Here is a 25,040-nt window from a genome sequence, read left to right on the forward strand (position 1 = left end):
TAAACACAAGTATTCGCTTCTTTCGTAACAAAGTTACGAACTTGGCTGTAGCTGTATCATGTCCTCAATATTTCTGCGCATTTACCTTTTTGTTAACCAAATTTCTTCAAGTTTGAGAAAAGCAACAAAACCCATGCACTGAAAGTCTGGATGCTGCAGAATTGTGCAGCTTCTGCTAGCACCTGGTTACTCACTGCTTCAGCACACAATGCGCGTAGCAACATGAAGACGTCATTTAGAAGACGACGCTGTTTTGTCGTTTACCACTTGTTTATCAGATGCCATTTCCTGTTGATTTCTGCTATGCTTATTGCATCATGGCAAAGAGTTATTTTTCCCCTTAAGAATTGCATTGTTGCTCTAAGATTGCGAATCAGTGTGAAAGTAACAATCTCACGTAACTGCTGACGCGTTTATTAGAAATTTGTTCAAAATGTCACATCTCTTCTACCAGTCATGCATTGAAACACTTTGAGGTGGAGGCTTCGTTGAAGTTTTCTGTTCAATTTGAAGTACTCATTCCTAAATTGCTAGCTATTCCCATTGGATTAGAAACTGAAAAACGCACATGACACACTTTAACTGAACGCCATTCATTAAAAATTAACCCGTTCTCATTAATTGGAACCCTCAACTTAATTAAACTTCACTTTTGAACCTACTTGACTGCTCAGTAACTTCACTGTCTACTAGGCCGTTACTAAAGTGAAAACAGTTTAGATTGATTTCCCCCCAATTATACTTCGTTTAAATAAAAATTATCTGCTGCTTGTCCATGATTATTTTATTCCAGACATCAAAGCACCTCAGCACTCGTCAGCGCATACTCAGATCAAACTTTCATTATTTGCACTTTTTTTCACTGCTTTGACTTTGTAGGTGCATCGCTCTCGGCCAAGGTTCGTGCAAATGTCAAGGCAACCTGATTGGCTGAAGGGATTGACTTTGCGGGATTACCAGCTGGATGGCGTCAACTGGCTAGCCCACTCCTGGTGCAAGTAAGTTCTAATGATGTGCACGAACTACTTGTGTTGGGGAAATAACCTCTTTGAATGGAGCATTTTTTTCACGACTATTTTTGTAGCAAGGCGTGGGAAACAGATTTCTGCTTGGCGCACATGTGACGACACTAGAAGTGGCTATATGTTACTCATTTGCCTCTGCCGTGGATCACCATGTGTGAATAGCTATATTCGTATCTTGTTGTTTCAGTCGTAAATGTTTCCCTCGGTGTTGCATTGTCATTCTTTTTAAATATTAACATCTTCCCAGACTTTTAGCTCACTCTAAATATAATCTCGTCTGAGGACGTGGTTAGATTAGATCATTTGCATATTCAGACAAAGCTTACAATTTTTCACCTTTTCTGTACAGTAAAAATTTATCTCCAACACCTTTTCACTGCGTCCACTTTTTAGAGGCAATAGCGTTATCCTTGCCGATGAAATGGGTCTGGGAAAGACAATCCAAAGCATCACCTTCCTGTCTTACCTCTACCACACGCACGAGCTGTACGGCTTATACCTGATCATCGTGCCCCTTTCAACTATGACTGCCTGGCAGACTGAATACCAGACATGGGCCCCGTTCATGAATGTGATTGTCTACATGGGAGATCAGACCAGCAGAGCCACCGTACGTTGTTGACTGCTTGTGTTTAAGTTTCACGCTCATATGCTTTTTATCAACACATCCAACGTCATTAAGCTGTGTTCAACGCTCTAATTCTTCATTTGCATTAAAAATAAATTGTCAGGTATTCGCCTTGTGTAGCAACGCCTGGTAATAACAGATTCACAGGAAGGAATAAAACAACACATAAGGTTGTTTGCTGTTGACATCTAATTGAGCTTCTCTGCGAAGTCGACAGCGACATTTTTCCCGCGCTTTTATATCAGCAGCTGGATAAAAGCAAATTTTGAGAAATGCAAAAGTTTCCAAAGAAACTGTTGAGCTTGTTCAGTTCAACTTATTTGTGGGAGCAGACGTTCTCAGTTATGAACTTGAACAAGAACCGCTTGAGATCAAAGCTGAGCGACTCCCACCTGCGTGATATTTTACGCTTATTTACCACTAATCTCGAACCAGACTTGACCTTGGTACGGTATAGAAATTAAGACGTCAGTTTCATTCTTCACATTAACATAGCTGTGCTTTGCAAAGTTTTTGGATGTGCTAATTTCTCATGGTAAAATAGATAACTCAACATCATATCGTGATATGTGTGCACTGTGCAATAAAATACTTGAAACCTGCATATTGCTTTATAAATATGACATTAAATAATACAATATTGCTACTACATATACAAACGAATTTATTTTCACACGAGTCAGTTCAATCATAAACAGCTAAAAATTGATTTTTAGCAGCTAGATCATCTTCAGTTAATCTTGTTCGTTTGTTCAAATAGAATGATGATAGAATATACTGTAGTATATAATAATAAATTAATAGGATTCAAATAGAATAATATTGTGATTGAATAAGCTTAAGTGAATTTGATCTAGCTAGCTGCTAGCTGATCGAAATAGATGTTTAGATGTTTATGATTTAACTGACTCGTGTGAAAATACATTCGTTTGTAGTACAAGACATGTAATCGAGTCGTTGTGGGTTTGACACCTGTCAGAAGATACTTCCTTTTATTGAATATTGCTATGCATCTTTTTTTACGCAAAACAAGGTTGTCAGAGACTGTTGGCTCGCAAGCACTTCCGCATTATCAGTTTTGGCCCGCCTGGTATTATCTTTGGACACCCCTGGTTTGAGTTTATTCTCGTTCGGTAATTCCTTATCGCCGAGGTTACTATGATTTGTCAGCAAAAGTAGCCATTTTTAGATCTTAACGTTGAAACAATGTAACAAAGCCACTTTTTCACTGATCGGCAAGAAATCGGTTTGTTTTCAGATTCGAGAGGTTGAATGGACGTTTCCAAACAAGCGCTACAAGTTCAATGTCGTCCTCACATCGTACGAAATTCTTTTGAAAGACAAGGCGTTCCTCGGCTCTCACACCTGGGAGGTTATTGCTGTGGACGAGGCACATCGTCTTAAAAACGACGATTCCCTCCTTTACAGGTAGTTGGTGTTTTTACAGGAGAAAATCCCAGCCAGCAAAATCACACGTTTTTACATTGATTTAACGCTTGTAGATGTTTCAGTGCCTTTGTTTTCACTTTATAGACGTTGAATCAATGTAATAAGGGGCCGATTTGCTGATTGTTTCAGTTTCATCAAGTCGAGGGCTCCGATTAATAAAAACTGGTTAATTTTCAACAATTGTTATAGTTGAGCAAAAAGTGTTTCAGTAAAATTCAGCATATGCAAATGTTGAATCAATGTAAAAACGTCTAAGTTGCTTGCTTAGATTCACGCATTTCAAACCGATTTGTTGTTCAGATCTTTAAAGGAATTCAAGTCAAACCACCGCTTGCTGATCACTGGCACCCCGCTGCAGAATTCGTTGAAGGAACTCTGGGCTCTGCTTCACTTCATCATGCCCGAAAAGTAAGCAAAACTTGCAATTTTTGCCAGTTATGAAAGGTCAGCGTTTTCTGGCTGGGTTCAGTTGCATTTGATGTGATCAGCATCCGTGTATCACTTGCTAACAATCTGACTAAATTTTCTATAAATTATATTTCCCCATCCTTCAATGCCTCCTCAAAGCGACATGAGGTGCTATAACACGATTAGAAAGTGAAGCGTAAGACATAAAATCAGTTTTGTCTCTGTCAGCAACCAGAACCAGTCCGAAAAATCTCCAGGCAGTCATGGCCGGACGAACGCTGCACTTTATGTAGAAAGCGGTTACATAAAAAATTTACCAAGCGATAAAAAAAAATTCTTTCTATTTACAAAAAATTATTTTAACCAGATCTCTTCTAAAGGCCACACGCGTGCTCCAGAGTTTATCTTCACGTTATGTTAATCTGGTTGGGACTGTAGGTGACTCTTCTAATGTATATGAGACTCTATCCTTTAGGTTAGGCGACTGCCAATCTAGTTCATTGGATGACTATGCTGTTCCAATTAGGAGTTTAGATGAAACTAAATTATGGCAAGCAAGCTTTTGCTGAACCAATTACTATCGTATGATCGTTGCCAATCATGTACTCTGTTGGTATGTGGTATGTTTCATACTGGACTGGTAAACATTAGCTGCTGTAGGTTTTTGACAAAGTCAGTTGTACCGTCCGATGAAATGTCGGCTATAAAGTTGGTTGCAGCTTCAACATCTTGTTGTAGCCGAAAACCCAGAATAAATTAGGGTACAAGAACAAGAGTGTAGTGACTGCGTTTTCGACCGTTATAGGATTTTCTAATCTTCCTTGGATACAATTTTGAGCTTGATTTTCTTTTCCAGATTTCATTCTTGGGCAGATTTTGAAGAAGATCATGGCAGGAACAGAGATTCTGGTTATGCTTCTCTTCATGGAGTCTTGCAGCCGTTCCTCCTCAGGAGAGTGAAGAAGGATGTAGAAAAGTCGCTCCCTTCCAAAGTGGAGCAAATTTTGCGGATCCCAATGTCTTCCTTGCAAAAGCAGTATTACAAGTATGTCATTTCGACGTAATCTATCATCTTTGTAACGGATTGCTGGGAACTACAGTATACTTTTCATCTTTTTTCATCACTACGTTTTTCAAAGTAAGTTTTCCTAAGAATATTTTCCATCACTTTGTTTCGGCGCGTATCTCAGTCTTGTATTTTGTCTTGCTCTGATGCGACATTTTTGTTTTCTTAAGGTGGCTACTCACTAAAAACTACACAGCATTAACACGCGGAAACCGTGGTGGATTTACTTCTTTTTGTAATATTATCATGGAACTTAAAAAGTGTTGCAATCATGCGTACTTGGTCAAGCCCCCGGAGCAAGATGTTGCATCCGCAGAAAAGCGTTTGCAGGTAATTTTTCATCTTATTGGTTTTCACTTGTTTGTTTTTATTGTGATTTGTTTTCATGAAGGAATTGGAGAACATTGAAAAAAAATATTTGGAGAAAATTTCAACCAGCTTTAGTAATGTATTGTATAAGCGACCACACATTGCTGTTTTTTTTGTATTCTCACACTTTTTCAACATCTTCGATTTCAGAATCTTCTTCGTAACAGCGGAAAGATGGTTCTTCTTGATAAGCTTTTGCTTAGACTGAAGGAGAACGGACACAGAGTGCTCATCTTTTCACAGATGGTGCGGATGTTGGACATCATCCAGGATTACCTGATCTCCCGGAGACTTCAATTTCAGGTAAAGTTTTTAAAGTTGTGCCTTGTATTACGCTGTAAGGCGACGTTTCGACAAAGTATCCACAATTCCAAATGTACCGCTGCTCTCCAACGCCATATTTACTTCATCACAGTGTTGTCACTGTCTTAGTTTGTCTCAGGTACCAACCTAAGCTGGGTCGTCAAAAAATCTAATGTCATTGTATGTGAAGATAAGTTTGAAATAAGCTAGCACATGCTCAAGATGAAGCTGTCTTTTCACTTTTAAACTGTAAAGCAGTGGCACTGTTTGAGTGTCATTATTTCCATTGAGATCATGTTGTTTATCTTGCTTCTGTAGCGACTGGACGGATCTGTTGCCAGCGACAAACGAAAACGTGCGCTAGACCACTTTAATGCCCCTGCATCCGAGGACTTCTGCTTCCTGTTATCCACCAGAGCTGGAGGATTAGGGATCAACCTAGCCACGGCAGACACGGTTATCATCTTCGACAGTGACTGGAATCCTATGAATGACTTACAAGCCCAAGCAAGAGCCCACAGGATCGGTCAAAAGAACCAGGTACTTAACTCTTCATCATCTGCAACTCTCTTCCCTGTTGAACACTTTCGTATCTCTATGATATTTTGGTAGGATTGGCTTTTAGGTTTATTACTTTTCATTCACTTTCAGTCGTTAAACTAATAGACTTATATTTGATAAGAGTCAAATCTTTCTGCTACTGAACTTTCTCCATCGCTTGAAAGTTACATCAACTTGATTAGTGTATCATGCTGGTTTTTTTTTTTTTCGCTGAGGCTTTGGTCATTTGTCCGAAATGACTTGAAAAAATTCGGTCATTTTTTATTTATTTCGGTCATTTTTTCTGATGAAAATATTTCCTTTCAAGTAGCTGATACAAACCAAAATTTGCACTTTCTGACTAGCTGCAACATTAAGATTCGCTGAGAAAAGTTGTCGCGTTATCTGAGAAGAGAATTGACTATATATTTTTTCGGACATTTTGACCGAATTGACTATATTTTTTTCGGACATTTTGCTAAAAAATTGGTCAATGACCGATAAATAACCGAAAAAAAAGCAACCTAGAGTGTATGCTTCGTTTCATGATTTAATTAGTGTTGTTGTTTCATGGTTTTTGCTTTAGCTGATGTGCTTTCTATGCTATGACTGTGTTTAGCAGTCCATTGACTTCATACGTCTCCCTCGATTGTTTTCGTCATGGAATTATTATCATCTAAAGTGTACCTTGTCTTTACCTGGATAATAAATTTTTGTTCCATTAATGTAAATTGTTTTGATGATGAAAGCTGAAGAATAAAATCTTAGTGATTGACTTTTTCAGGTCAATATTTATCGCTTGGTGTGTGCTGGGAGCGTGGAGGAAGACATCATAGAGAGAGCAAAGAAGAAGATGGTCTTGGATCACCTTGTTATCCAGCGGATGGACACATCCGGTAAGACTGTTCTCTTCAAGAATACAGCTCCATCTTCCACCACCAACAATCCCTTCAATAAAGATGAACTGTCGGCGATCCTCAAGTTTGGTGCCGAGGAGCTCTTCCAGGTATCCTCCAGCTCTTTTCAAACAAGTATTTTTATTCCAAAATCCAATTGATGCAATGCTAATGACTTTCATAAAGAAGTTTAATTTCAAAATGATAATTTCCTGTCAGAAATCGTCCTTACAATAATGTCGATGAAATAAGCTCAGCTACTTGTCCAGTGATGCAAAATATGAAATTTGTTTTGAATATTTAAAGTTGAAAGTTATTTTGCGAAGCATTCATTCATCATGATCAAAAGAAAATATTTATGATCTGTCAGTCATGAAAAGTTTTGCTTTTCCAGGAGGCTGAAGGTGAAGAAAAGGAGCCAGAGTGCGACATCGACGAGATCCTCCAACGAGCGGAGACAAGGCAGGATCATGTGGAGCCGAGCCACGCCGGTGATCTTCTATCGGCGTTTAAGGTGGCTACAACATTCCATCACTTTAAAGTTGCCGGGCAATGTTGAAACAACGCAATTGTGTCTCAGTTAACAAAAACATCACACGGAGTCTGTTCTTCATGAACTTACAGTGGTCTGTTGTGTTGTGTAGTTTTATGCTTGACTGTGTCAGGCTAGACATCGCATGCTGAAGAGCTTTCTGGACTGGCACTTGCTGCTTACTGATTAGTCTGATTTGAACGTCATTAGCATGTCATGTCACGTGTCTATGGCGTGACAATGTGATTCTACGTCAGACGATTGCAGTGCTGTCTTAGATTTGATCACCAATTTTTCATCTTCTCGATCAAAATTTTTTCGCTTAAATCCAGGTGGCCACTTTCAATTTGGATGAAGAGGAAAAAACGGATGTGGGAAAGGACTGGGATGACATCATTCCGGAGAAGGATCGGAGCAAAGTCGCAGAGGAGAATCGACAAAAACAGGAAGCTGAATTATACCTCCCCAGGAGAGCAAGGAAGAAGATCAAAGTGAGAACACAACGACTAACTGTCTACTCTGTGGAAAGATGCAATGCATTAAGTTTATCGATAGAAACGCACTGACGACATAGTTGAAGTCAATTGTACGTAAGCGATAGAAATTTCGCCGGGACTAACGAAGAAGTGTTAATATAGGCGAATTCTACTGTCAACACACTTTACAGAATTTGCGAAGAGTTACTTTTTATGTAGATACTAGATAGTGAAGCCAATTATTGCCTGGCTGTCATCTTAACAAGCTCAATTGTTGAACTCTCACCAGATCAACGCTGGGAGCGACAGTGAAAACTCAGACACCAACTCTTCAGAAGAAGAAGATGAGACAGCGGATGACCTGATGACTGGGTCTAAGAAGAGAGGAAGACCCAACCGGAGCGGTTTGAGAGAAGGAGAGGATTACGTCCGTGGCTTCACCACCGCCGAGGTCCGACGCTTCGTGCGCAGCTATCGGAAGTTTGGCGACCCGCTAAACAGGTGCGACACCGCATAGAGCGATTAATTGGAAAACTTGTTGGTTACTTTTTAAGCGCAATCGAATCTAGTTCCACGATTCTAATGAAGTACAGTTAGAATGTGTATCAATGTTTTTTTTGGCCAATCTACAGTGCGGTGTCATTCACCGAGCCAAAGGGGAGAGGAGGGCATTTGCAGTGTTTTTTCCACAATGTGCGAATCGAACAAGCTCCAAGCATCACCCCCTTTCAACCCCAACTAGGGTCATCAAAACCGAAAATAGCCATTGACGTGCGACATTTCAACAATGCAACCGCCCATCTTCACTGTTTAGACACCGAAGCCAAGGGGTTGAATAAGTTTAAGGAGACCTTTCATTTTGTTGCCATGCACAAGATTTCCAATCGTACCTCCTTATTTTTTGTCAGTGCTTCGAAGACCCGACTGCCGCCGATGTACTGGAAATTTGCGAATCATTGTAAAAAAATTAAAAAAGGCGTTGGTTTGCATTGCAACATTGTAATAACAACTTGTAACATTGCAACAACTCGGCTCTGTCTCGTCGATAAAGCTTTAATGACTGCATGGCTTTCTTTCACAACAAAATACTTTCCCCAGGCATTAAAGTTGCTCCTTGAATCAACGTGAAAAGTTCACAGTCTTTTGTAACATTCGTTCATTGCAGGCTTGACGCAGTCGCCAGGGATGCTGAGCTCAGTGAACAGTCGGAGGCCGATCTACGTAGGCTTGGCCAGCAACTACATGAAAAGCTGCACTCCATGGCTGCAGATGCTCAGGTGCGCTGGCTTTTGTATGGTTGATAAACCTGCTTGTTTATGGTTATTTGAAAGTTGTATATACACGTTGTGGCAAACACTGCGCTATGTTTTATTTTTGCACACCAAGTATATTTTTTTAAAAGCTTTTGTATTCCCACTTCCGTGATTTCATTGGTGTTAGTGTCTGCAATGAACAAGGAAGCAACAGCTGCGATATGCGACACAACAATATGCCGATTCACATTGTGCTTAGCTTCTTTTTTGGCTTAACTCACAAAAAGCAGAAAGTTTGCTCAAATCAATGGCTCCATTTTGATCTTAAAAACAAAAAATGTAAACGAGATTCGAAATCGTTTTCCAACGTTAACCAGACATTTGATTGAACGCAACCAACCCGACCGTTTTCCCTTTAACTTCAATTGGTCATTCGTCTTGCTTAAGGACTCAAAAGAAGACGGAACCAAGCAAGGACGTGGAAGGGGGCCGTCGTTTCGGTTGGCTGGCGTTTCGGTGTCAGTGAAGACGACTTTGGCCTGCAGCGACGACCTGCTGCCTTTGGACGCCGTGATACCACGTGATACGGTTGAACGGAAAAAGTAGGAAAGAGTTTACAGCAAAACTACCACGTGTCGTTCATATTACCGAGGATATGCTCACTGAATAGTGAATAGTCATTTTTGCATTTCTATTTTTGTAAGATCCATTCAACGTCTGCAGACGTTGAATCAATGTAAAAAACGACTGATTTTCTGTCTCGGACACTTCAAAAAATTTACCTTGGCCTGTGAAGGCATTTTTTATCCTAACATCTGACCACGTTTGAAATATTGCTTTGCGCTAGTTTTATTTCAACGTTATGACGTTTCTTTGCATTTGAAATGGTAGAGACCTCGTTTGAGAGTTTTTGATACATCGTTGCACTAAGTGAGGTTTTCTAATGATTTCATGTGTTTTTAGTTTCCGCCTGAATCTTCCTATCAAGCCCATGTGGCAGTGGGATTGCTCCTGGGACCTGGAAGATGATGCAAGACTGCTCGTGGGGATCTACGAGTACGGGATGGGGAGTTGGGAGCAAATTCAATCTGATCCTGCACTGAAGCTCGACAAGAAGGTGGGAAAAAGATTGTTCCTCTAACATGGCTCAAACCGTTTGCACCGAGAAAAGGTGTCATAGTTATGCCCCAGTTTCAAAGAAACTTTACTTAAAGATACATATCTATCTATACTCTGTCGTCAATTTATTGTAACGCAACTCATTTTCTTCGACGTGAAGTTACCACAAAACGACGTTATATTGGAGTTTTTTTTTTACAAAATAACCTTCACAGATCCTCCGGCCAAACGGAGAGAAACCACAAGCGAAACAGCTTCAAAGCAGAGCGGAATACCTGATCAAGTTCCTCCGAAGAGCTCAGGATCAGAACCACCCCGGAGCCTCTTATAACGCTCAGCCGCGGAAGAAGACGTCGCGTGACTCGAAATCAGCTCCTACTGTTGCAGAGACAAAAGTAATTGCTTTTTTGCCTTGCCAATACAGACCAGCAGATGATAACATCCTTTTAACAGTAACTTTCACCTGGTACTTCAACGGCAGCAGTAATTTTACAACAGCAACTAAAATCCATTTTGACCGACCAGGTCAATCGAAGCCGACAGTAGTTGCTATTTTTTATCGTGTTTGCGTCTAGCGTCGTGAAAACGATTCTGAATGACTTTCGCAGATGATGATCTTTATACGTAGGATTGCTGAAGACGAAGGAATTTAACTTATTCATCGTTACAATAAAATGCTGTCGCTTACCAACAATGTATAATTATGTAGGCTACTTGTTATACAATGTTATAGTTTGCCATCTACGTAATTATACGTGCATTCTGATGAGGTTTTCGTATTAATTTCCCAGCAGAAATTGCCACCGATACCACAGTACACTAACCAACTATTTGGGATATTTTACGTTTTCTTAACGTTTTGTGTCAAGAAGCAGTACACCAAGTGCAGGTGGATTCACTTTCTTTGCGGTGACTGGCTTAACATTTCTAGGTCAAGCGACGATCCCGCAAGATCAAATCAAAGGCGACGGTTGATTCTGTCAACAGCGATCTGGATGAATTGCCCGGACCGGGTTCGAATCCCGGCAACGACCAACACTTAGTGAACGCCAACGGCATGGAAAGGAGCGTCGACCATGAGCCCAGCGAGGTATAAGCTGGTTGGTGCAGAATTTGTTTCCTATCGTTTTTTGTGTTGTTGTTTATGCAGTGTCGTTGTTGCGATTTTGGTCATGGAATTACGTTCACTGAATGTTTGGTAACATTTATTTCATGTAAAAAAGTAGATTTTGTAATGAAAAAACGGCAGACCTTTTTTCATTCAGCAACGCTTACAGGTAATAAAAGCTACAGCGAAATAATTCCCCAGACAGCAAAATCCTTCATTTTTACATTGATTCAACGTCTGCAAACGTTGAATCAATGTAAAAATGAAGGATTTTGCTGTTTGAGTCCTCACTGACTATGGCAGTGGAGATGTACGTGTAACTTGTGTGCATTTTTTGCATGTACTTTACCAGCCAGCAAAAGTGGCCGTTTTGCACCATTTCAACGTTGCTAGACTTTGAAACGATCAAACAAAGACTGATTCGATTCTCTTGGCTGGGTTATCACTTTCAATTGAACATTAGCTTAATAGCAAATGCCTTCTGACGAACCCAATTCTGACATGCAGCTTGCACTACCACTGCAGTAGCGTTCACGTTTATCCGCCATTTTAAACCGTTTTTCTTTAACAGAAGAAGAAAGTCGCGCGCCGCAAGCGCAAAGCTAACGACGACGACGCTCCCAATAGCCTCACTGCCGTCAACGATAACACTGCTGTTAAAGCCAAGAAGAAGAAGACAGCCAAGGTATTGGGGTGCTGAGCACATAGCCGGTTTTACGAATAGCTTAGGGTTGAGACTGATTTATAAATGATAGGACACGTTTCTTGATTAACTATTTATCTTGGTCGTTTATTTCGAACAGTGTTGGTGAGAAGGTATGCAGCCCGGCTCCAATCAATATGTTAATCTCTACAGACTTTTCTTCATGTTGTTCGAATCCACTGCGCGTAATTTTAACGTTTACAATGAGCCATATATCTTTCTGGTTGGCTCTGCTGTGTACTGAGTTTTTTTATACTCCAAGAACTAAAATTACTTCAACGTTTGCCCGCACTGGCTCACTGAGGCCTGAACTTATATCTTACCACCTCATTGACCGACGAGTTGGTTGTGTAGCTACTGCAATGCTTTGGTGTTCCTGTATATCGTATTACCGATTGTGTTCCTTCTTGGTCTACTCTCTGTGGTGATGGTATGTCCACGTAGCAATATGGCAACATATAGTGTATGATCATAACAAGATGGACGACATATAAATGTGCCATCGCTAAAGACCATAACTCTGGTGAAGCGGCAACAAGTAAATCATGGCTTGATTTTTATTGTTTTATCTATCAAGGACCCACCACAGTCAACGAAGAAGATCTCACAGAAGGCTAAGAAGGGGCCGGTTCACATTACCCTCGAATCCGATCCGGTACCAGTTGGTGAGAAATATGCGTTTGGTGTGGAAGTTTCTGTTTCAGAACCATCTTGGCATCGATGTGATTGGCTGGTGAAGCAAGTCCAGTTTGATCCAACGCAAAACCGGTTGGAAGCAACCTGCCCAGCTGCGTGTGATCATTCATTGAAACGTAATCTCTGTCGACTAAGTGGTCGAATCTTGAGAGCTTCTGCACACGGGTTCGATACCACCGAGAGAGCACACGGCTACCTTGGAAAGGCACTTGGTGTCATGCTTGAAAATAACCACAACAAAGCATGCGTTGTTTAAATTGTTGTCAATCGATATGATTGTTTTTTTGATCGATGCGGCTGCACAGCCGAGTGATGCGAGCTCTGCTGCGACTTTATAAAGGGCGCTGGATAGACACCGCTCAAAAGCACGCGGCTGTGTCTTTAGCAGGACACCTAAAAGCATACCTGAAGGCGAACATGGAGATTGGCTTCTTTAGCCTACTTTTCGTCCACTGAATCCAAATCTTTAACCACCGGCGTAAGCCTCGATCAATGCTGATACATAATATCGATAAGATGATTCGAAGGTAATAATTGCACGAGGTTTTCAAGATAGTCCTTTGAGACAAGAAAACTCTTTCTTGACCATCTCATTTTTGCAGGGACGGAGGAATTCTCTGACAAGTTGGACCCCGAAGCGTTTCGTGACTGCAAGGAACGGCTTCGACCGGTTAAAAAAGCACTGAAGCAGCTTGATCGCCACCCAACGGCGCCTTCAGGCTGCGAGGAGCAGGTTAAAAACGAACACACGCGTCGCTGTTTGCTCCAAATAGGCGACCGCGTGATCCAGTGCCTGCGAGAGTTCCACGATCCTCAGGAGATCAAAACAATGCGAAGGAACTTGTGGGCATTTGTGTCACAGTTCACTGAGCACAACGCTGAGAAATTGCACAAGATGTACAAGGCCGCCATCAAGCGCAGGGAACACGAAAGAAAGGTCAAAAACGAGGTAACCCATCAATATTATTGTAATGTCATTGAACACAAGTTCAAACGTGACCGTGGCGATACCTCAAAGTTGTGACTGATTGGTTAATATTTATGAGGTTTTGCAAAATATATTTCTAACTTCAGGTAAAAAATGTATTTTTGTGTTAATTTGCTGTTGTCAACTGTAGATGTAGCGCTGAATTGAAACCTTCACGTTAAGGTTATGTGCTAATGTCTGATTAGCAGAACAGAATCTCTGCCTGCTATCGATATGCATTGTTGCGGTTTAATTCTGAGCACTGAAATTTATCTGCTCTTAATGATTACCAGCATTCATATCATTTTTGCTGAGCATTTTCCAGAATTATTTTTCTCTTTTTTTACTTCACAGAAAGCGCACAAATCACACTCGACTGAGAGCGCAGAAAGCAAGAAGCCTGTGACTACGGATGACGTCAAATCTAATCAATCCGAACAAAACAAATCAAGAAAAATACAAAACAAGGTGAAGCTTCCCTTGTGCTGGCATTGCAATAAGACAACTTTCTTGTCCAGAACCTACTCGCATTTAATAAATTATGTGATGACTTCTGGACTAATTGGAGCTTGTTGCGCGTTGTATGTTGTTGATTTGAGCGAGTTATTATTTTAGGTGGCAAGTAAGAAAGTTTCACCGGCGCCAGATGGCAGTGGAGAGTCACGCGGTCAGCCGACATCAAATGTCGGTGCTTCCCCTTCCAAGGACAAGATGCGACGTCAAGAAAACAGTTTGCCCGAGCAGCGTTCAAACGACAGGTAACGTGCTCATTTCTTTGTCTGGGTAGCTTACGATTCTCGCGTCAATCGTTTATCTGCAGTCAAGGCTGTAAAAGTTAAGGAACGTTCGCAATTGATTTAATACTGTAACCACTTGCTTAAATGCATTAAGACTATAACAGGGTCACACATGGCGAAGTTTTATTTCACAAAATTTAAGCAAAAGGCAAGGAAAATCCCGTGTAAATCTCAGCAATTTAGTTATCTAGTTTTTTTTTTATAGCGCTGCGTGCATTGTAGATATGCACCACCTTCATTATTTAGCGAGTTCATGCTGTTGCTTTGTCTTTGCAGGACTGTTGGTCAGGCAGTTGCTAGTCAATGGAAGGTGAAGGACAGGAAATATTTGCCGCCAAAGTTACATCAAAACTACACGAAGAATCGCCTTTGCTTTACGCGAGATGGCGAGGGTTGTAAGGGTCAAAAAAATTCGATGCTTTATTTGGAGTTGCAAAGCAGTGACGGAGTGAATGCGACATACGGTAGCAGTTTTGAAGGTGCCTCGAAACAGCAAGGAGGGTTTAGTCGACAAGTCAGCACAACGTACCCAAGCACAGGAAACCAATACGCAGGGCGATGGAGGCCTTCAGAAAGGTGTGCTGGAGAGTTTTTGAGTCAGCCTAAGAAGCCGCGTTCAGTGAAAAGTCAAAGGAACTGTCACAAAAGTATGAGGCAAGAATTAAATTCCAACAAACGTTTCCGGTCATCAGGTCAGGAAGGTTTTTTCTATTCCCAACCCGCACTTTTACCCACTCTCTTTAACTACCCCTTGTCTAGCCCTACCTCGTCTCCTTTTCAGAAACATTCTCTAAGACAGTACGATGTACCGCTACCCCATGATCCAAACTCCCCTTTCACAACCCCAGAAAATTTCAACCGCCGCAACTTCACTGACTCGCCTGAGATCAATCAACCTCGTTTCAATCACCAATTCTGTCCTACTTCTGGCTCCATCGTGCGGCCACACTCTGGCAGACCACCCGGTACGTCGTGCATCTGGTGGAAGTACAAACACTACTGAGTAGTAATTTGATGACTTAGATTTTAAACATGACCATTGACCAACCAAAAACGGCAACTTTTGCTGGTTAGGAGAACCTGGCATGAATTTCAGCCGAAGAATACTACTGACGTATAATTGAGCTTCGTTTTTATCCGTACGCGACTTTTTGAAATAATGCATTTTCTTATCTGCCAAACCTTGATCCTGTCTTATCATGTTGAAAGAGATAATCTTGAAATGTTTCGTGGACTTCGCAACTTTTGTTAAGATCATGACTTGATATTTCTATAACTTGATTAAAACAACGTTGTTTTAGCATTGCAGCTTGATCATGTTATGTCAATAGGTTTTCGAACCAAGACGTTCCCAGTTAGAAAAGTCCGTTCTTTTCACATTGATTAAACGTCTTTAAACGTAGAATGTAAACATGATACATTTGCTGGGTTGGAAGGCTGGGGAAGCGACTGTCAGCATACGCTCACCGATGACAAGCGTGTTCACAACTGACTTCATCTCATGAAGCAATACTTGGTTTCGTGTCTATGCTGCTCAGCTTCTATCGTCGCTTAAATTGCGTTTTTTTAATCATGCATCACGTTTCCTTTTTCTGGCAAAAGCATCAGCTCACCGATATCCGACGCCTGCTTTGGTGTGTCCATGTACCTCGCCCGAAACGTATTTCGGATTGATTTGTGTCTAGTTGTTTGCATCCTCTCGCAGTTAGTCTTGTCATTGGTTGTGGCCATGTGGCGGTCTATTGAAGCGTAATAATGCAATGATTGTTTTCTGTGCACTCGTTGATGAAAGAGTTTCCGTACAGATACCACCTACCCTACTTCATTGAGCACTACCAACTTATTTAGCTCACTATTGCGTAGCTACATGCAGGACTACCGCTCGATTTTTGTGAAAGTTCACAGCCAATTAAGATTGCACCGAAAGAAGTATGGAAGGCTCGAGATAAAAAACTCAATTGTTGCGTAGTTACTTTCACAACCTACAGCTTAGGTAAGCTATATTGTTACGTGGGTTTTACAGAGAAAATAGCTTAAAAAGTAATTTACTCATCCAGCTATAATTTCAGATTACGTTGGTGTGCTAGAAAGTGAGGTACCGGTACCTGAAGTGTTTGTAGATAACTCTTAGTGCTACATTTAAGTCGTGTGCAAGTGATATTGGCCGAGAAACTTCTCATCCTGAAAGTATCTTAAGCTTACAAATGTTTTGCTTGTGTGGAGGCTTTAAATTTAAAGAAAAGCAAGTTAACAGTGTTAAGTGTCATTAAACTTTCGTTCAGGAATCATGCAGCTGGTCTCGTAGAAAGTTGCGTTTCCCAACCGCACGCGTCAGGGTTAAATATTTGAATTCAAACTCTGTGTGATTTTCGATTTTTTTTCTTTAGTAGAGTCAGGCTGGTGCATTAACATTCTTACAAGCATTACACAAAATTAGTACAGGGTAGGTTTTAGGCTATCTGTGAGTATTAATGGCTATGCTGTGCTTTATTCTGTCAAAAGTGGGCTATAAACTATAAGCGCGTAAGATAGGCGGCTGACTTTTCTTAAAAATATAAGCATTAGTTGTGAAACTTGTATCTATATGTTCTACTTATAATTTTCATTTTAGGAATTCAAACTCGACCCGCTTTCGAAATTCTCCCCCACAGAAGTTTTACGACGACAGGTATAAAAAGCTTCCTTCGTCATAGGCTAACGGCTGAACGCGTTTATTTGGGTGTTTGGCGACTCATGAACAATGGCTTACTTTAAGTAGTTTTCTGTTTTTTTAAATGTGACAGTGCGTGGTAATAGGCCTACATGTGTTTCACAAATGAGCTAACACCTTTGGTTTGCTACTTTTCTAAGTCGATCAGCTCTTAAAACGTGTTACTTTGTTGATTCCTACTCTAAAACTTTGACCTCTGTAACAACCTACAGAATAACAGCGCTTCACGCAATGGCATGAAAAAAAAACACAAAATAATTTAAAGAACCCTACCAGTATATCTTTTTTATCATCGCATAAATACAAGCTTTAGTCATGACTCATGAGCCATATGACACGAATAACTTTTGTTCCTGAGTGTGGTTAACAAAATCCTGTTGCATGCAAAACGATTTCAGCAATTTTGAAAAGTATTTGGTCTTAACAATTTTCTGAGTCGCAATGTGAGGTAGTGAAGTAATGATCCCACATCGAACCGTGAATGATAATTTGCTGCGTTTCTATAGATATCCTCATGGAAAGCCTATGGAGGAGAGAGAACATTGGAACAGAAGGGGTCCTTCTCCATCTTCAGAATACCGCGGTAGAGACAATTACGTAAAACGTAACCGATCGCCCTTTAATGACGCAAGAATCCCTCCTCCAGGAAGAAGCCCACCGGATGCTCGTCTTTATAATGACTTGAGAGATCCAGAGAGACATATGCGAGAATATGATCGTAGATCTCCACCAAGACACAGACTTCCTCCTCCGGATCGATACGATAGATGGAGGCATTCGGACTTCAGAGGTTCACCACCACCACCAGATTATCACGTCCCGGCTCCTGATTGGGAGCACAGACATCCTCCACCTCGAGGGTATTCTCCCACTCGAGGTCCTTATCCTTACCGCCCGAGAAGTCCATCGGGAAGATCTCCGCATTCGGAATACAGAATGCAACCTCAACATCGTCGTAGACATCCAGAACATTATCCTCATCCGGAGAACAGAGGACCGAGACCTTCCAGGTACGGACCTTACAGTGGATCTCCGGTCGGGTCGTCTCCAAGCGCGTACAGTCCTCCTTTATCAGAACCCTCTTTATCTTCTGCTGTTCCGCGCTTAGAAAAAACATAACACTTATTTATAAGCATATACAAGTACAGCAGTCCTACCTTTCACATTTTCTAAAGTACCGTACTTTTTGCTTGCTTTCATTGGTTAACCGTTAATCGTACGATCAACAGCCTGCTTTCGTAAACTGTGCAAGTATCGAGATTGACAGTCTGTTCGGTTTTGGTTCAAAATAAATATAGCTTACTTTGATGTCCCAATGAAACAGTATTGTCAAGAGATAAGCATTTATTGTACATGCAAGTGGCTAACAGCAAAGATAAAAACCAGCATGAAAATTTAATCAAAAAACAAAAATCCCAAAATGTAGACACCAAACTCATGTTCAGCAAACGTTTCGAAAACTAAATGGGGTTCATCTTGAGTGCTATTAAATGTTAGGATTCCCTGGTGCCGCTAAGTTTCAAATTAAATTGCGACACTAGAAATTGCTTTCATTTAATGGCACTGAAAATAAAGACAGTTTAGTTTTTGAAACATTTGCTGAACTTGAGTTTAACATCTACATTTTGGGCTTTTTATGTTTTGATTAGATTGACCAGACGTTCGAACTATTTTGCTTTTGAGCCGGAAATTTGCTTCATATTTTTTCTGGCTGTGTTCTTTGAGAAGTGAATTAAAATACAATTTGTACCCTTTTACTATTTTTTGCAATTCTTTTTTTAAGGTGGCCTATTTTGTGAGAAAAAAAGGATTTTGGATTGACTTTGCGTGTCTATTCTCTTTACATGACTTTAACTTGTAGTTCTTCATACACGTCGACGCAGTTTAAGTTATACGATTTATAGTAAAACAAAAAAATACGTATAGATCTTGTGGAATCGTTTTCATCACCTCCAATATGTTTCGACTGCAAGATAGTGTGAGTTTACAATTCAGACGTGTGAGACTTATTGAAAAATCTGGTAAAATTAAAAGCAATTTCTCACAACTGCATGAGAGAATGAAGCCTATTGTTTGGATCGCTACAGTGCTTTTACTAAATTTTGGTCTGCATCATATCTGTAAGTTTCTCAAGATGATCTCCGACCACTTTTATTTAAAAAGCCAACACTCAACATCGCATTACTTCATAAGCAGCATGGGGGTACGTTATGAATTCTGTCTGGTTTTAATTTCAACAACACTGTTTTGTATATTGATTTTGGAAAGCCAAGCTGTAGCTGCTAATGCGGCTGCTACTCTCTAGTAAACTAAAACCTTGCAACATGCAAACAGAAGTGTCCAGACTCTTCATGGCCTTACTAAAATTTATTTTGGTTTTGGTAAAAATGTACACCCAGCTTGCTAACCCAGTCATCAAATCAATCCTTTTTTACATTAAAGTTGAATTACAGTGATGATAGTGATGTTTTCAGATGTTGAATTAATGTAAAAAAGGAGTGATTTGTTGGCTGGAGATTATCCAACAGTTTTGCTTGGAGTGTGCCCCAGCTAGCAAAATCCGCTCTATTTTTAGATTGTAAAAAGGACGGATGTTGCGGACTGGGGCATGGCATACAATAAAAAACGTTCGAGACAGTCATCTTGTCATGGAACCATACGTTTGGGATGTCCGAAAAAACGTTGTCTGTTTTTTTTTGCTTTTATGAATTCAGCTTGTTGGGATACAAGTGCATTATCATGTTCTCTTTAGTGTGAAGCTTTTTCTTTCATTTTTTTTTTCATCAAGCTACATCAAGGCTTTGTTTTTGAATATGCGATCTCGAACCAATGTCGTTTCTTTGTGACAGTGTTTGATTGTGGAGTCGAGATGTTCAGCTCCAACAAAAACTGCTCGGTTTAATTTTATGTTCTTTCAACATATTAATTTATAAATCATTTGTCTGGTTGGTAAAGTCTATTGCTCTTTACATTGATATAACGTCGTTGGATAATCTTTCTTTTTTGCGACGTTTAGTAACAGCAAAGAGTGGTAGATTTTGAGCATTCAATTCAACTTTCAGCTTGTTTTGTTTTGATTTTAATACAAATGACTTGTTAAAACATCTGCTTTGTGTTTGTTTACGATTTTAACTAATTGCCGTTCCACACTGCAGGCTATAAAACTACCCAGCTGTCTTTTTACAGACGATGTGAAAAGAATTGAGCATTTTGCTAACTGAGTATGTTTCTGAGTTTGCGTGATGGTTTTTAAACTTTCTAGTTTTCTCAGTCTGAGCATAAAAATTCCCTCAATCAATCAACTTACAGGGTGCTTTCTGAAACTGAAGATTTTCGCATGTAAGCTTTTAATTTTAACAAAATTTTTGAAATAAGACAAAACTATACTGTATACTTTCCCTAGAAACTTTATCCAAAAGAAAATGTAGCCAAAACATGGAGTTTTACGTCAAATCAAAATATTTCTAAATATTTTTGTCTTAAACCGCTCTAACACAGCATCAAATTAATTATTGAACATTAAATATTGGCCATTTTAAATTAGGTCTAATCTTAGCCCTTTAAAACAAATCTATCCGTGTCGCTAAGACAGAGTGGAAATATTCGTGTGGTGTCGCTAAGAGAAAGAGGAAATAGAATCACAACTAACCATAAACAGCAATTTGATCTTTGTCTATGAGGCTACATCTTCGATACACAAAAAGCGCTGTTTTTCTACACTTGCCTTTGCCGCGACTCGAACCATAATCTCTTGATCTTAAGCAAAGTAGGCTATTTTGCTCACCCACCCCTGAACACCCAAACTGTTCAGTACTGTATTCAGAACAAGTGTTAAGTATTTCGTTTTTATAACGCAAGGAAAATGCAATAATAATACTTGAATAAATGCAAATGTACCGACATACAAAACGTAAGCGACGTTGTCAACTGGTGAAAGGATTATATTTACCAAGACGACATTTGCATAGCAACATAAGAAAAACAACAACAAAATAGTTGTTTTCGAAGGACGGAACAGGATAACAAGGTATTTATTATGTGACTAAACCACATTTTTCATCTTTTCAAAATCGATTTTTGTGGTTTTTGTGCAAGATTGCAAAATGAGATTTTTGTTCAGTGATCAACACAAGAAAAACGACTTTCAACGTCGTTTAACGTCGTCTTTATGTCACCCCAGAAATGTTGTGACCTGATGGGTTGTGAAATTATGCAAGGGCATCGCGGTGCAGGTCAAAGCATATTCTGAAGTACCAGAAACAAACAAATGCAAAACCACAAGAATAATGTTGTTGTGTGTCCAAGCATATTCTGACTCAAGTTGGATGAAAATACGGTCACTTTTAGTGCTTGCGGCAAATGCCACTTAAAGAATGACCTGCAGGTAGCTGGAATTTTGTTTTTTTGAGCAATTCCAGACACTTTCTCCAAAGTTGAACTTGTTTTGAGAGATTTTGATTTTTGTAAAATTTAACATGCAAAACTAACTGTTTTGGGTCACAGGTATGATGGCATTTCAAATACATTAACGCCGCAGCGTTCATCAAAACGGTTTTCACCCAGATTAAAGTACAAGTCATTAGTCTGAGAGCATGCTATCAGAATATTCATATGCCATCAGTGTCCTTGTTTAAAGTGAGAAATGACCAAAGAAATGGTAACACGAAGTTTAAGCGGAATGTTTAGGCAGACTAAAATCGCCAATTATTTGGTGTTGTTCTAGTTCAAACAGAACCAAAAAATAAGTAGCCCATTTTATTTTTCAGCCTACCACTTTTTAAAATTGGGTTGGAGAAGTTGCGTAAATCAAAAATTGAACAGAAACCCTTCCAACTGGTCTGAGCCAATATGTTTGACTTTGAAACTGTAATCTAGCATTGTACTGTATTGATTCTTCAAGTGCTTTGATTAGAATGACAATTTAACTAATTCATCATTGCTATGCAAGCCGGTGAAAGGTGTTAGTGTGTAGGTAAGCCAAAAAATTATGAGTTTTAATTTAAAAAAGAAACAATAGCTTGTTCTAATGACATGACGTTTAGGTTAGCCTAGCCAGCGATAGGACAAAATGCTCAAGTGCTGTAGGTTACCGCAACTCAACATATTTTTTCTATCTATAGGTAACTTTACTATAGAAACAGGTTTAAAAAATGCAACAGTAGCGACAAGTGCAACAGTAGCGACAAGTGTAACAGAGATTTGTAAACAAAATTCATCGGCAGTGTGCCAATGTTTACCCTTCTCCACAGTTATACCTATCTATGGTTATACTGGGAGAAAAATTCTTTTTAATTAAACTTACAGCGCTAAGTCATGACTGCTGCTTATGAAGAAACTGAGCGCTGGCCCAAATAGATGCAATTTTTGTGGCATGTAATGTCATTCTTCAAATAATAACTGTTTTGGTAAAACTATGAAGCACACTTAAAACCTCTAACATCTAGATTAAACCACATTTTGTTTGGATTAACGTGATACACTGAAAATGTAGAGCGTTGATAAAAATAATCGACAATACGGCCAAAAAAGAAAACGTTTTCATGCACAAACAAGCTTAAACAATCACTATGATAGTAGCCTATATCAATGCTGTGCACGCTTTGGTCATACTCTTCAACAAAAGAAAGCTGAAGCAATCAATTCAACTGTAAAGTAACGGAAAGAAAGTACAAAAAAGGTATAAAAATGTGACGTGTTACACACGTCACGAAGTGTAATGGCTTGACCTTAGCATTCTACTAAGCAACACAAAAGGGCTGCCAGGTGATGTTTACCCATCTATTCTTGTTAATCATCAACGGTTCTTGGAAAAAGGTTTAATATTTTTAGCCCAAGTTCTATTTCACTTATTAGTATTATTTAAATATGACTATATACAGTATATATGTGTGGCTGATGATGTAACAGGTATTACTGACCAGTTAAGTGTAACCTTATAAAACGCAAATAAATCTTTAGTTCTTTAGAAACGTTATAGTCTTAAGCAGAGCAATTACGACACGCAGCTACACGTCACATTAGACGTTTTACGTCACGCAATTTTAATTTAGAAGCACTAACATCTTTCAGAAAGTTTTCTATAAAAAAAGAAGAATTTCTTTGAGAAAGTTTACTAAGAACTAAGAAGTAGAAACATATTGAAAAATTGTAAACAGTGTCCTTGTCAATAAGGTGGAGGTGGTGGTTCTGTAGGATGGTGCTCCTCTTGAATATCTTCACAGACTGATTTATCTTCTTCTTCCTCTTCTTTCAGTGTTGTTGCATCGTTGTAAGATGGAGGCTTTTGTAGAGAATTGTCAGTTCTTTCTGATAAAGAAGTTATAAAACTTCTTGATCTTGCTACAGTAATATAATCAGGAGGAAGATCAGAGGACAGAGCAGGATTATCGTATCCGTTGTGTCTTCTGTGTCCCGGAAGATGAAATCCTGCGTTCATTTCTTCATCTCTACAAATTCTTGATGCGCTGTCAGCGGTGTAAATCCAACAAAAGAAAATCCCAATCACAGACGTAAAGATACCTGCATAATACATAGTTTTCTAATTTAGATATTGTCAAATTTTTATTGGCATTTCGCAAGGTCTGGTCTGTTCAATTTTCTGATCATACAGGTTACATTTCGTTCACTACAGTTTGTAATTCTGTTTTTACAGAAAGCCTTCCAAAAAATGGTCCATGTAAAAGCAACAACTTTATAGTTATATCAAACAAAGTAAGCTTACTCACCCATAAACAAAAAAACGAATCCTGGGATTGATACAGCTTTAAGATTTGAAATTTCCCCGAATATAGGCGTGTATTCTCCAATCAAATAAATCAGAATTAAACCGGTTCCTGTTGCTATGCCGATCACTCCAAACATGCAGCAGATGTTTGCAAATTTTTTTCTTCTTGGTTCCGAAATGTAACACGAATGAATATTTCGAGCCCTCTCCCTGTGGTTGCTCGTGTTTTCACTCCTCCTGCGTTCACACATTTCGACATCTTCCAGTGGCAACCTACGCTCTTGTGGATTCACAACTCTGTAATTTCTCTCGACTTGAGCTGTGACTGTGTTCGGAGCAACGATGCTTTGATCTCTTTGGTCATTTTGCTGGCTTCCTCCTGCATTGTCCATGGCTTTCTCACTGCAAGCACAAACAACTACTTCCGACATTTAGTTGACACGTTCGCGTCCAACTTTGTTCAAGCGATTGCCAGAAGCTGGGTAGGCAGCAATCGACACCAAATTTCCAAACGTCGCTCAAAAGTGTTCACAAAGTTGAAAAGTGTAAACTTGTAGTTTGGTCTTGCTGATGTGGGATTTAAATCGCCTTGTTTTTCTTGAGAATGAAAATTCTTTCAAGGCCGGCTATTTTCCAATGTTACAGATGAGTAAATTAAAAGACAGAAAATAATTTAAAAACTGTTTCACCTGCAAATATTCAACAAGTAATATTTTAATGTTTGTAGAGTAAACATGTTAAATTGAATGTAGGCTTTTGAAATACGCAAACCAAAAGCAATTTAGTATTTTGATTGTTTTTTCTGCAATCTACCTACTCGGTATCAAAAGGAACGATTTTGGGATTTGCGGAAGTAGTGTGTTTATTGTGAGGGTACTGAATTGCCATTAGTTTTACCACCTTAAGAGACATAAAATAACAATAAAACACAGTAACCGAACTTTCTTTTTGAACCAAAAACACTCTCTCTGGCTTTTTACAAATCAAATTAAACGAGAAATATAAAATATGATTTGAAGAGTGTAGTTTTAAAAGTGCCCAAGTTACAATTTGCTAAATTAGAATTAGCCTTAGAAAAATTACTTTTGGCAGTCAAATATATATTGTTGCAAAGTTTCAACACAAAAAAAGTGTCGAAGACAGCTTCTGAATGTAGCAGATTTCACGACAAGCAACATTTTCGTTTTAAAAGTAGTTAAATCTTTTCTCAAATTAGGAAACTCAATTTTTGACTTTTAACTTATGCACATTTAAAATTAAACTTCTCACAG

The 25,040-nt window shown here is 39.4% G+C and overlaps 2 protein-coding genes across 3 annotated transcripts in view; one reads left to right on the top strand and one right to left on the bottom strand.

Annotated features, from left to right (window-relative positions):
* Nucleotides 1-20,142, top strand: part of LOC145785699 (ATP-dependent chromatin remodeler CHD1-like) — a 33,880-nt gene extending 13,738 nt beyond the window's left edge. Inside the window, exons 13-38 of one of the 2 annotated variants that reach the window (XM_082597394.1) lie at nucleotides 880-998; nucleotides 1,419-1,635; nucleotides 2,912-3,081; nucleotides 3,403-3,510; nucleotides 4,367-4,555; nucleotides 4,747-4,906; nucleotides 5,096-5,248; nucleotides 5,567-5,788; nucleotides 6,573-6,794; nucleotides 7,079-7,198; nucleotides 7,549-7,707; nucleotides 7,982-8,193; nucleotides 8,858-8,969; nucleotides 9,393-9,547; nucleotides 9,909-10,062; nucleotides 10,280-10,459; nucleotides 10,996-11,154; nucleotides 11,744-11,857; nucleotides 12,453-12,540; nucleotides 13,174-13,520; nucleotides 13,893-14,006; nucleotides 14,154-14,296; nucleotides 14,612-15,300; nucleotides 16,209-16,328; nucleotides 16,947-17,003; nucleotides 17,552-17,793. In XM_082597394.1, coding sequence (XP_082453520.1) covers nucleotides 880-998; nucleotides 1,419-1,635; nucleotides 2,912-3,081; nucleotides 3,403-3,510; nucleotides 4,367-4,555; nucleotides 4,747-4,906; nucleotides 5,096-5,248; nucleotides 5,567-5,788; nucleotides 6,573-6,794; nucleotides 7,079-7,198; nucleotides 7,549-7,707; nucleotides 7,982-8,193; nucleotides 8,858-8,969; nucleotides 9,393-9,547; nucleotides 9,909-10,062; nucleotides 10,280-10,459; nucleotides 10,996-11,154; nucleotides 11,744-11,857; nucleotides 12,453-12,540; nucleotides 13,174-13,520; nucleotides 13,893-14,006; nucleotides 14,154-14,296; nucleotides 14,612-15,300; nucleotides 16,209-16,328; nucleotides 16,947-17,003; nucleotides 17,552-17,646 — 4,578 coding nt within the window. In that variant the 3' untranslated portion in view covers nucleotides 17,647-17,793. Of the gene's footprint in view, nucleotides 1-879; nucleotides 999-1,418; nucleotides 1,636-2,911; nucleotides 3,082-3,402; nucleotides 3,511-4,366; nucleotides 4,556-4,746; nucleotides 4,907-5,095; nucleotides 5,249-5,566; nucleotides 5,789-6,572; nucleotides 6,795-7,078; nucleotides 7,199-7,548; nucleotides 7,729-7,981; nucleotides 8,194-8,857; nucleotides 8,970-9,392; nucleotides 9,548-9,908; nucleotides 10,063-10,279; nucleotides 10,460-10,995; nucleotides 11,155-11,743; nucleotides 11,858-12,452; nucleotides 12,541-13,173; nucleotides 13,521-13,892; nucleotides 14,007-14,153; nucleotides 14,297-14,611; nucleotides 15,301-16,208; nucleotides 16,329-16,946; nucleotides 17,004-17,551 lie in introns of both variants that reach the window. The other variant, XM_082597395.1, reaches the window with a different exon arrangement.
* A 714-nt stretch (nucleotides 20,143-20,856) lies between these two features.
* LOC145785460 (uncharacterized) lies at nucleotides 20,857-24,452 on the bottom strand. The gene is made up of 2 exons (XM_082597112.1): nucleotides 23,771-24,452; nucleotides 20,857-23,564 (listed from the first exon to the last, which is right to left on the bottom strand). The coding sequence occupies exons 1-2, from the start codon at nucleotides 24,198-24,200 to the stop codon at nucleotides 23,209-23,211; spliced, it is 786 nt and encodes a 261-aa protein (XP_082453238.1). The 5' UTR covers nucleotides 24,201-24,452; the 3' UTR covers nucleotides 20,857-23,208.
* Nucleotides 24,453-25,040: the final 588 nt, after the last annotated feature.

The sequence above is a fragment of the Aplidium turbinatum genome, chromosome 16 (assembly GCF_918807975.1).
Source record: "Aplidium turbinatum chromosome 16, kaAplTurb1.1, whole genome shotgun sequence".
NCBI lineage: Eukaryota > Metazoa > Chordata > Ascidiacea > Aplousobranchia > Polyclinidae > Aplidium > Aplidium turbinatum.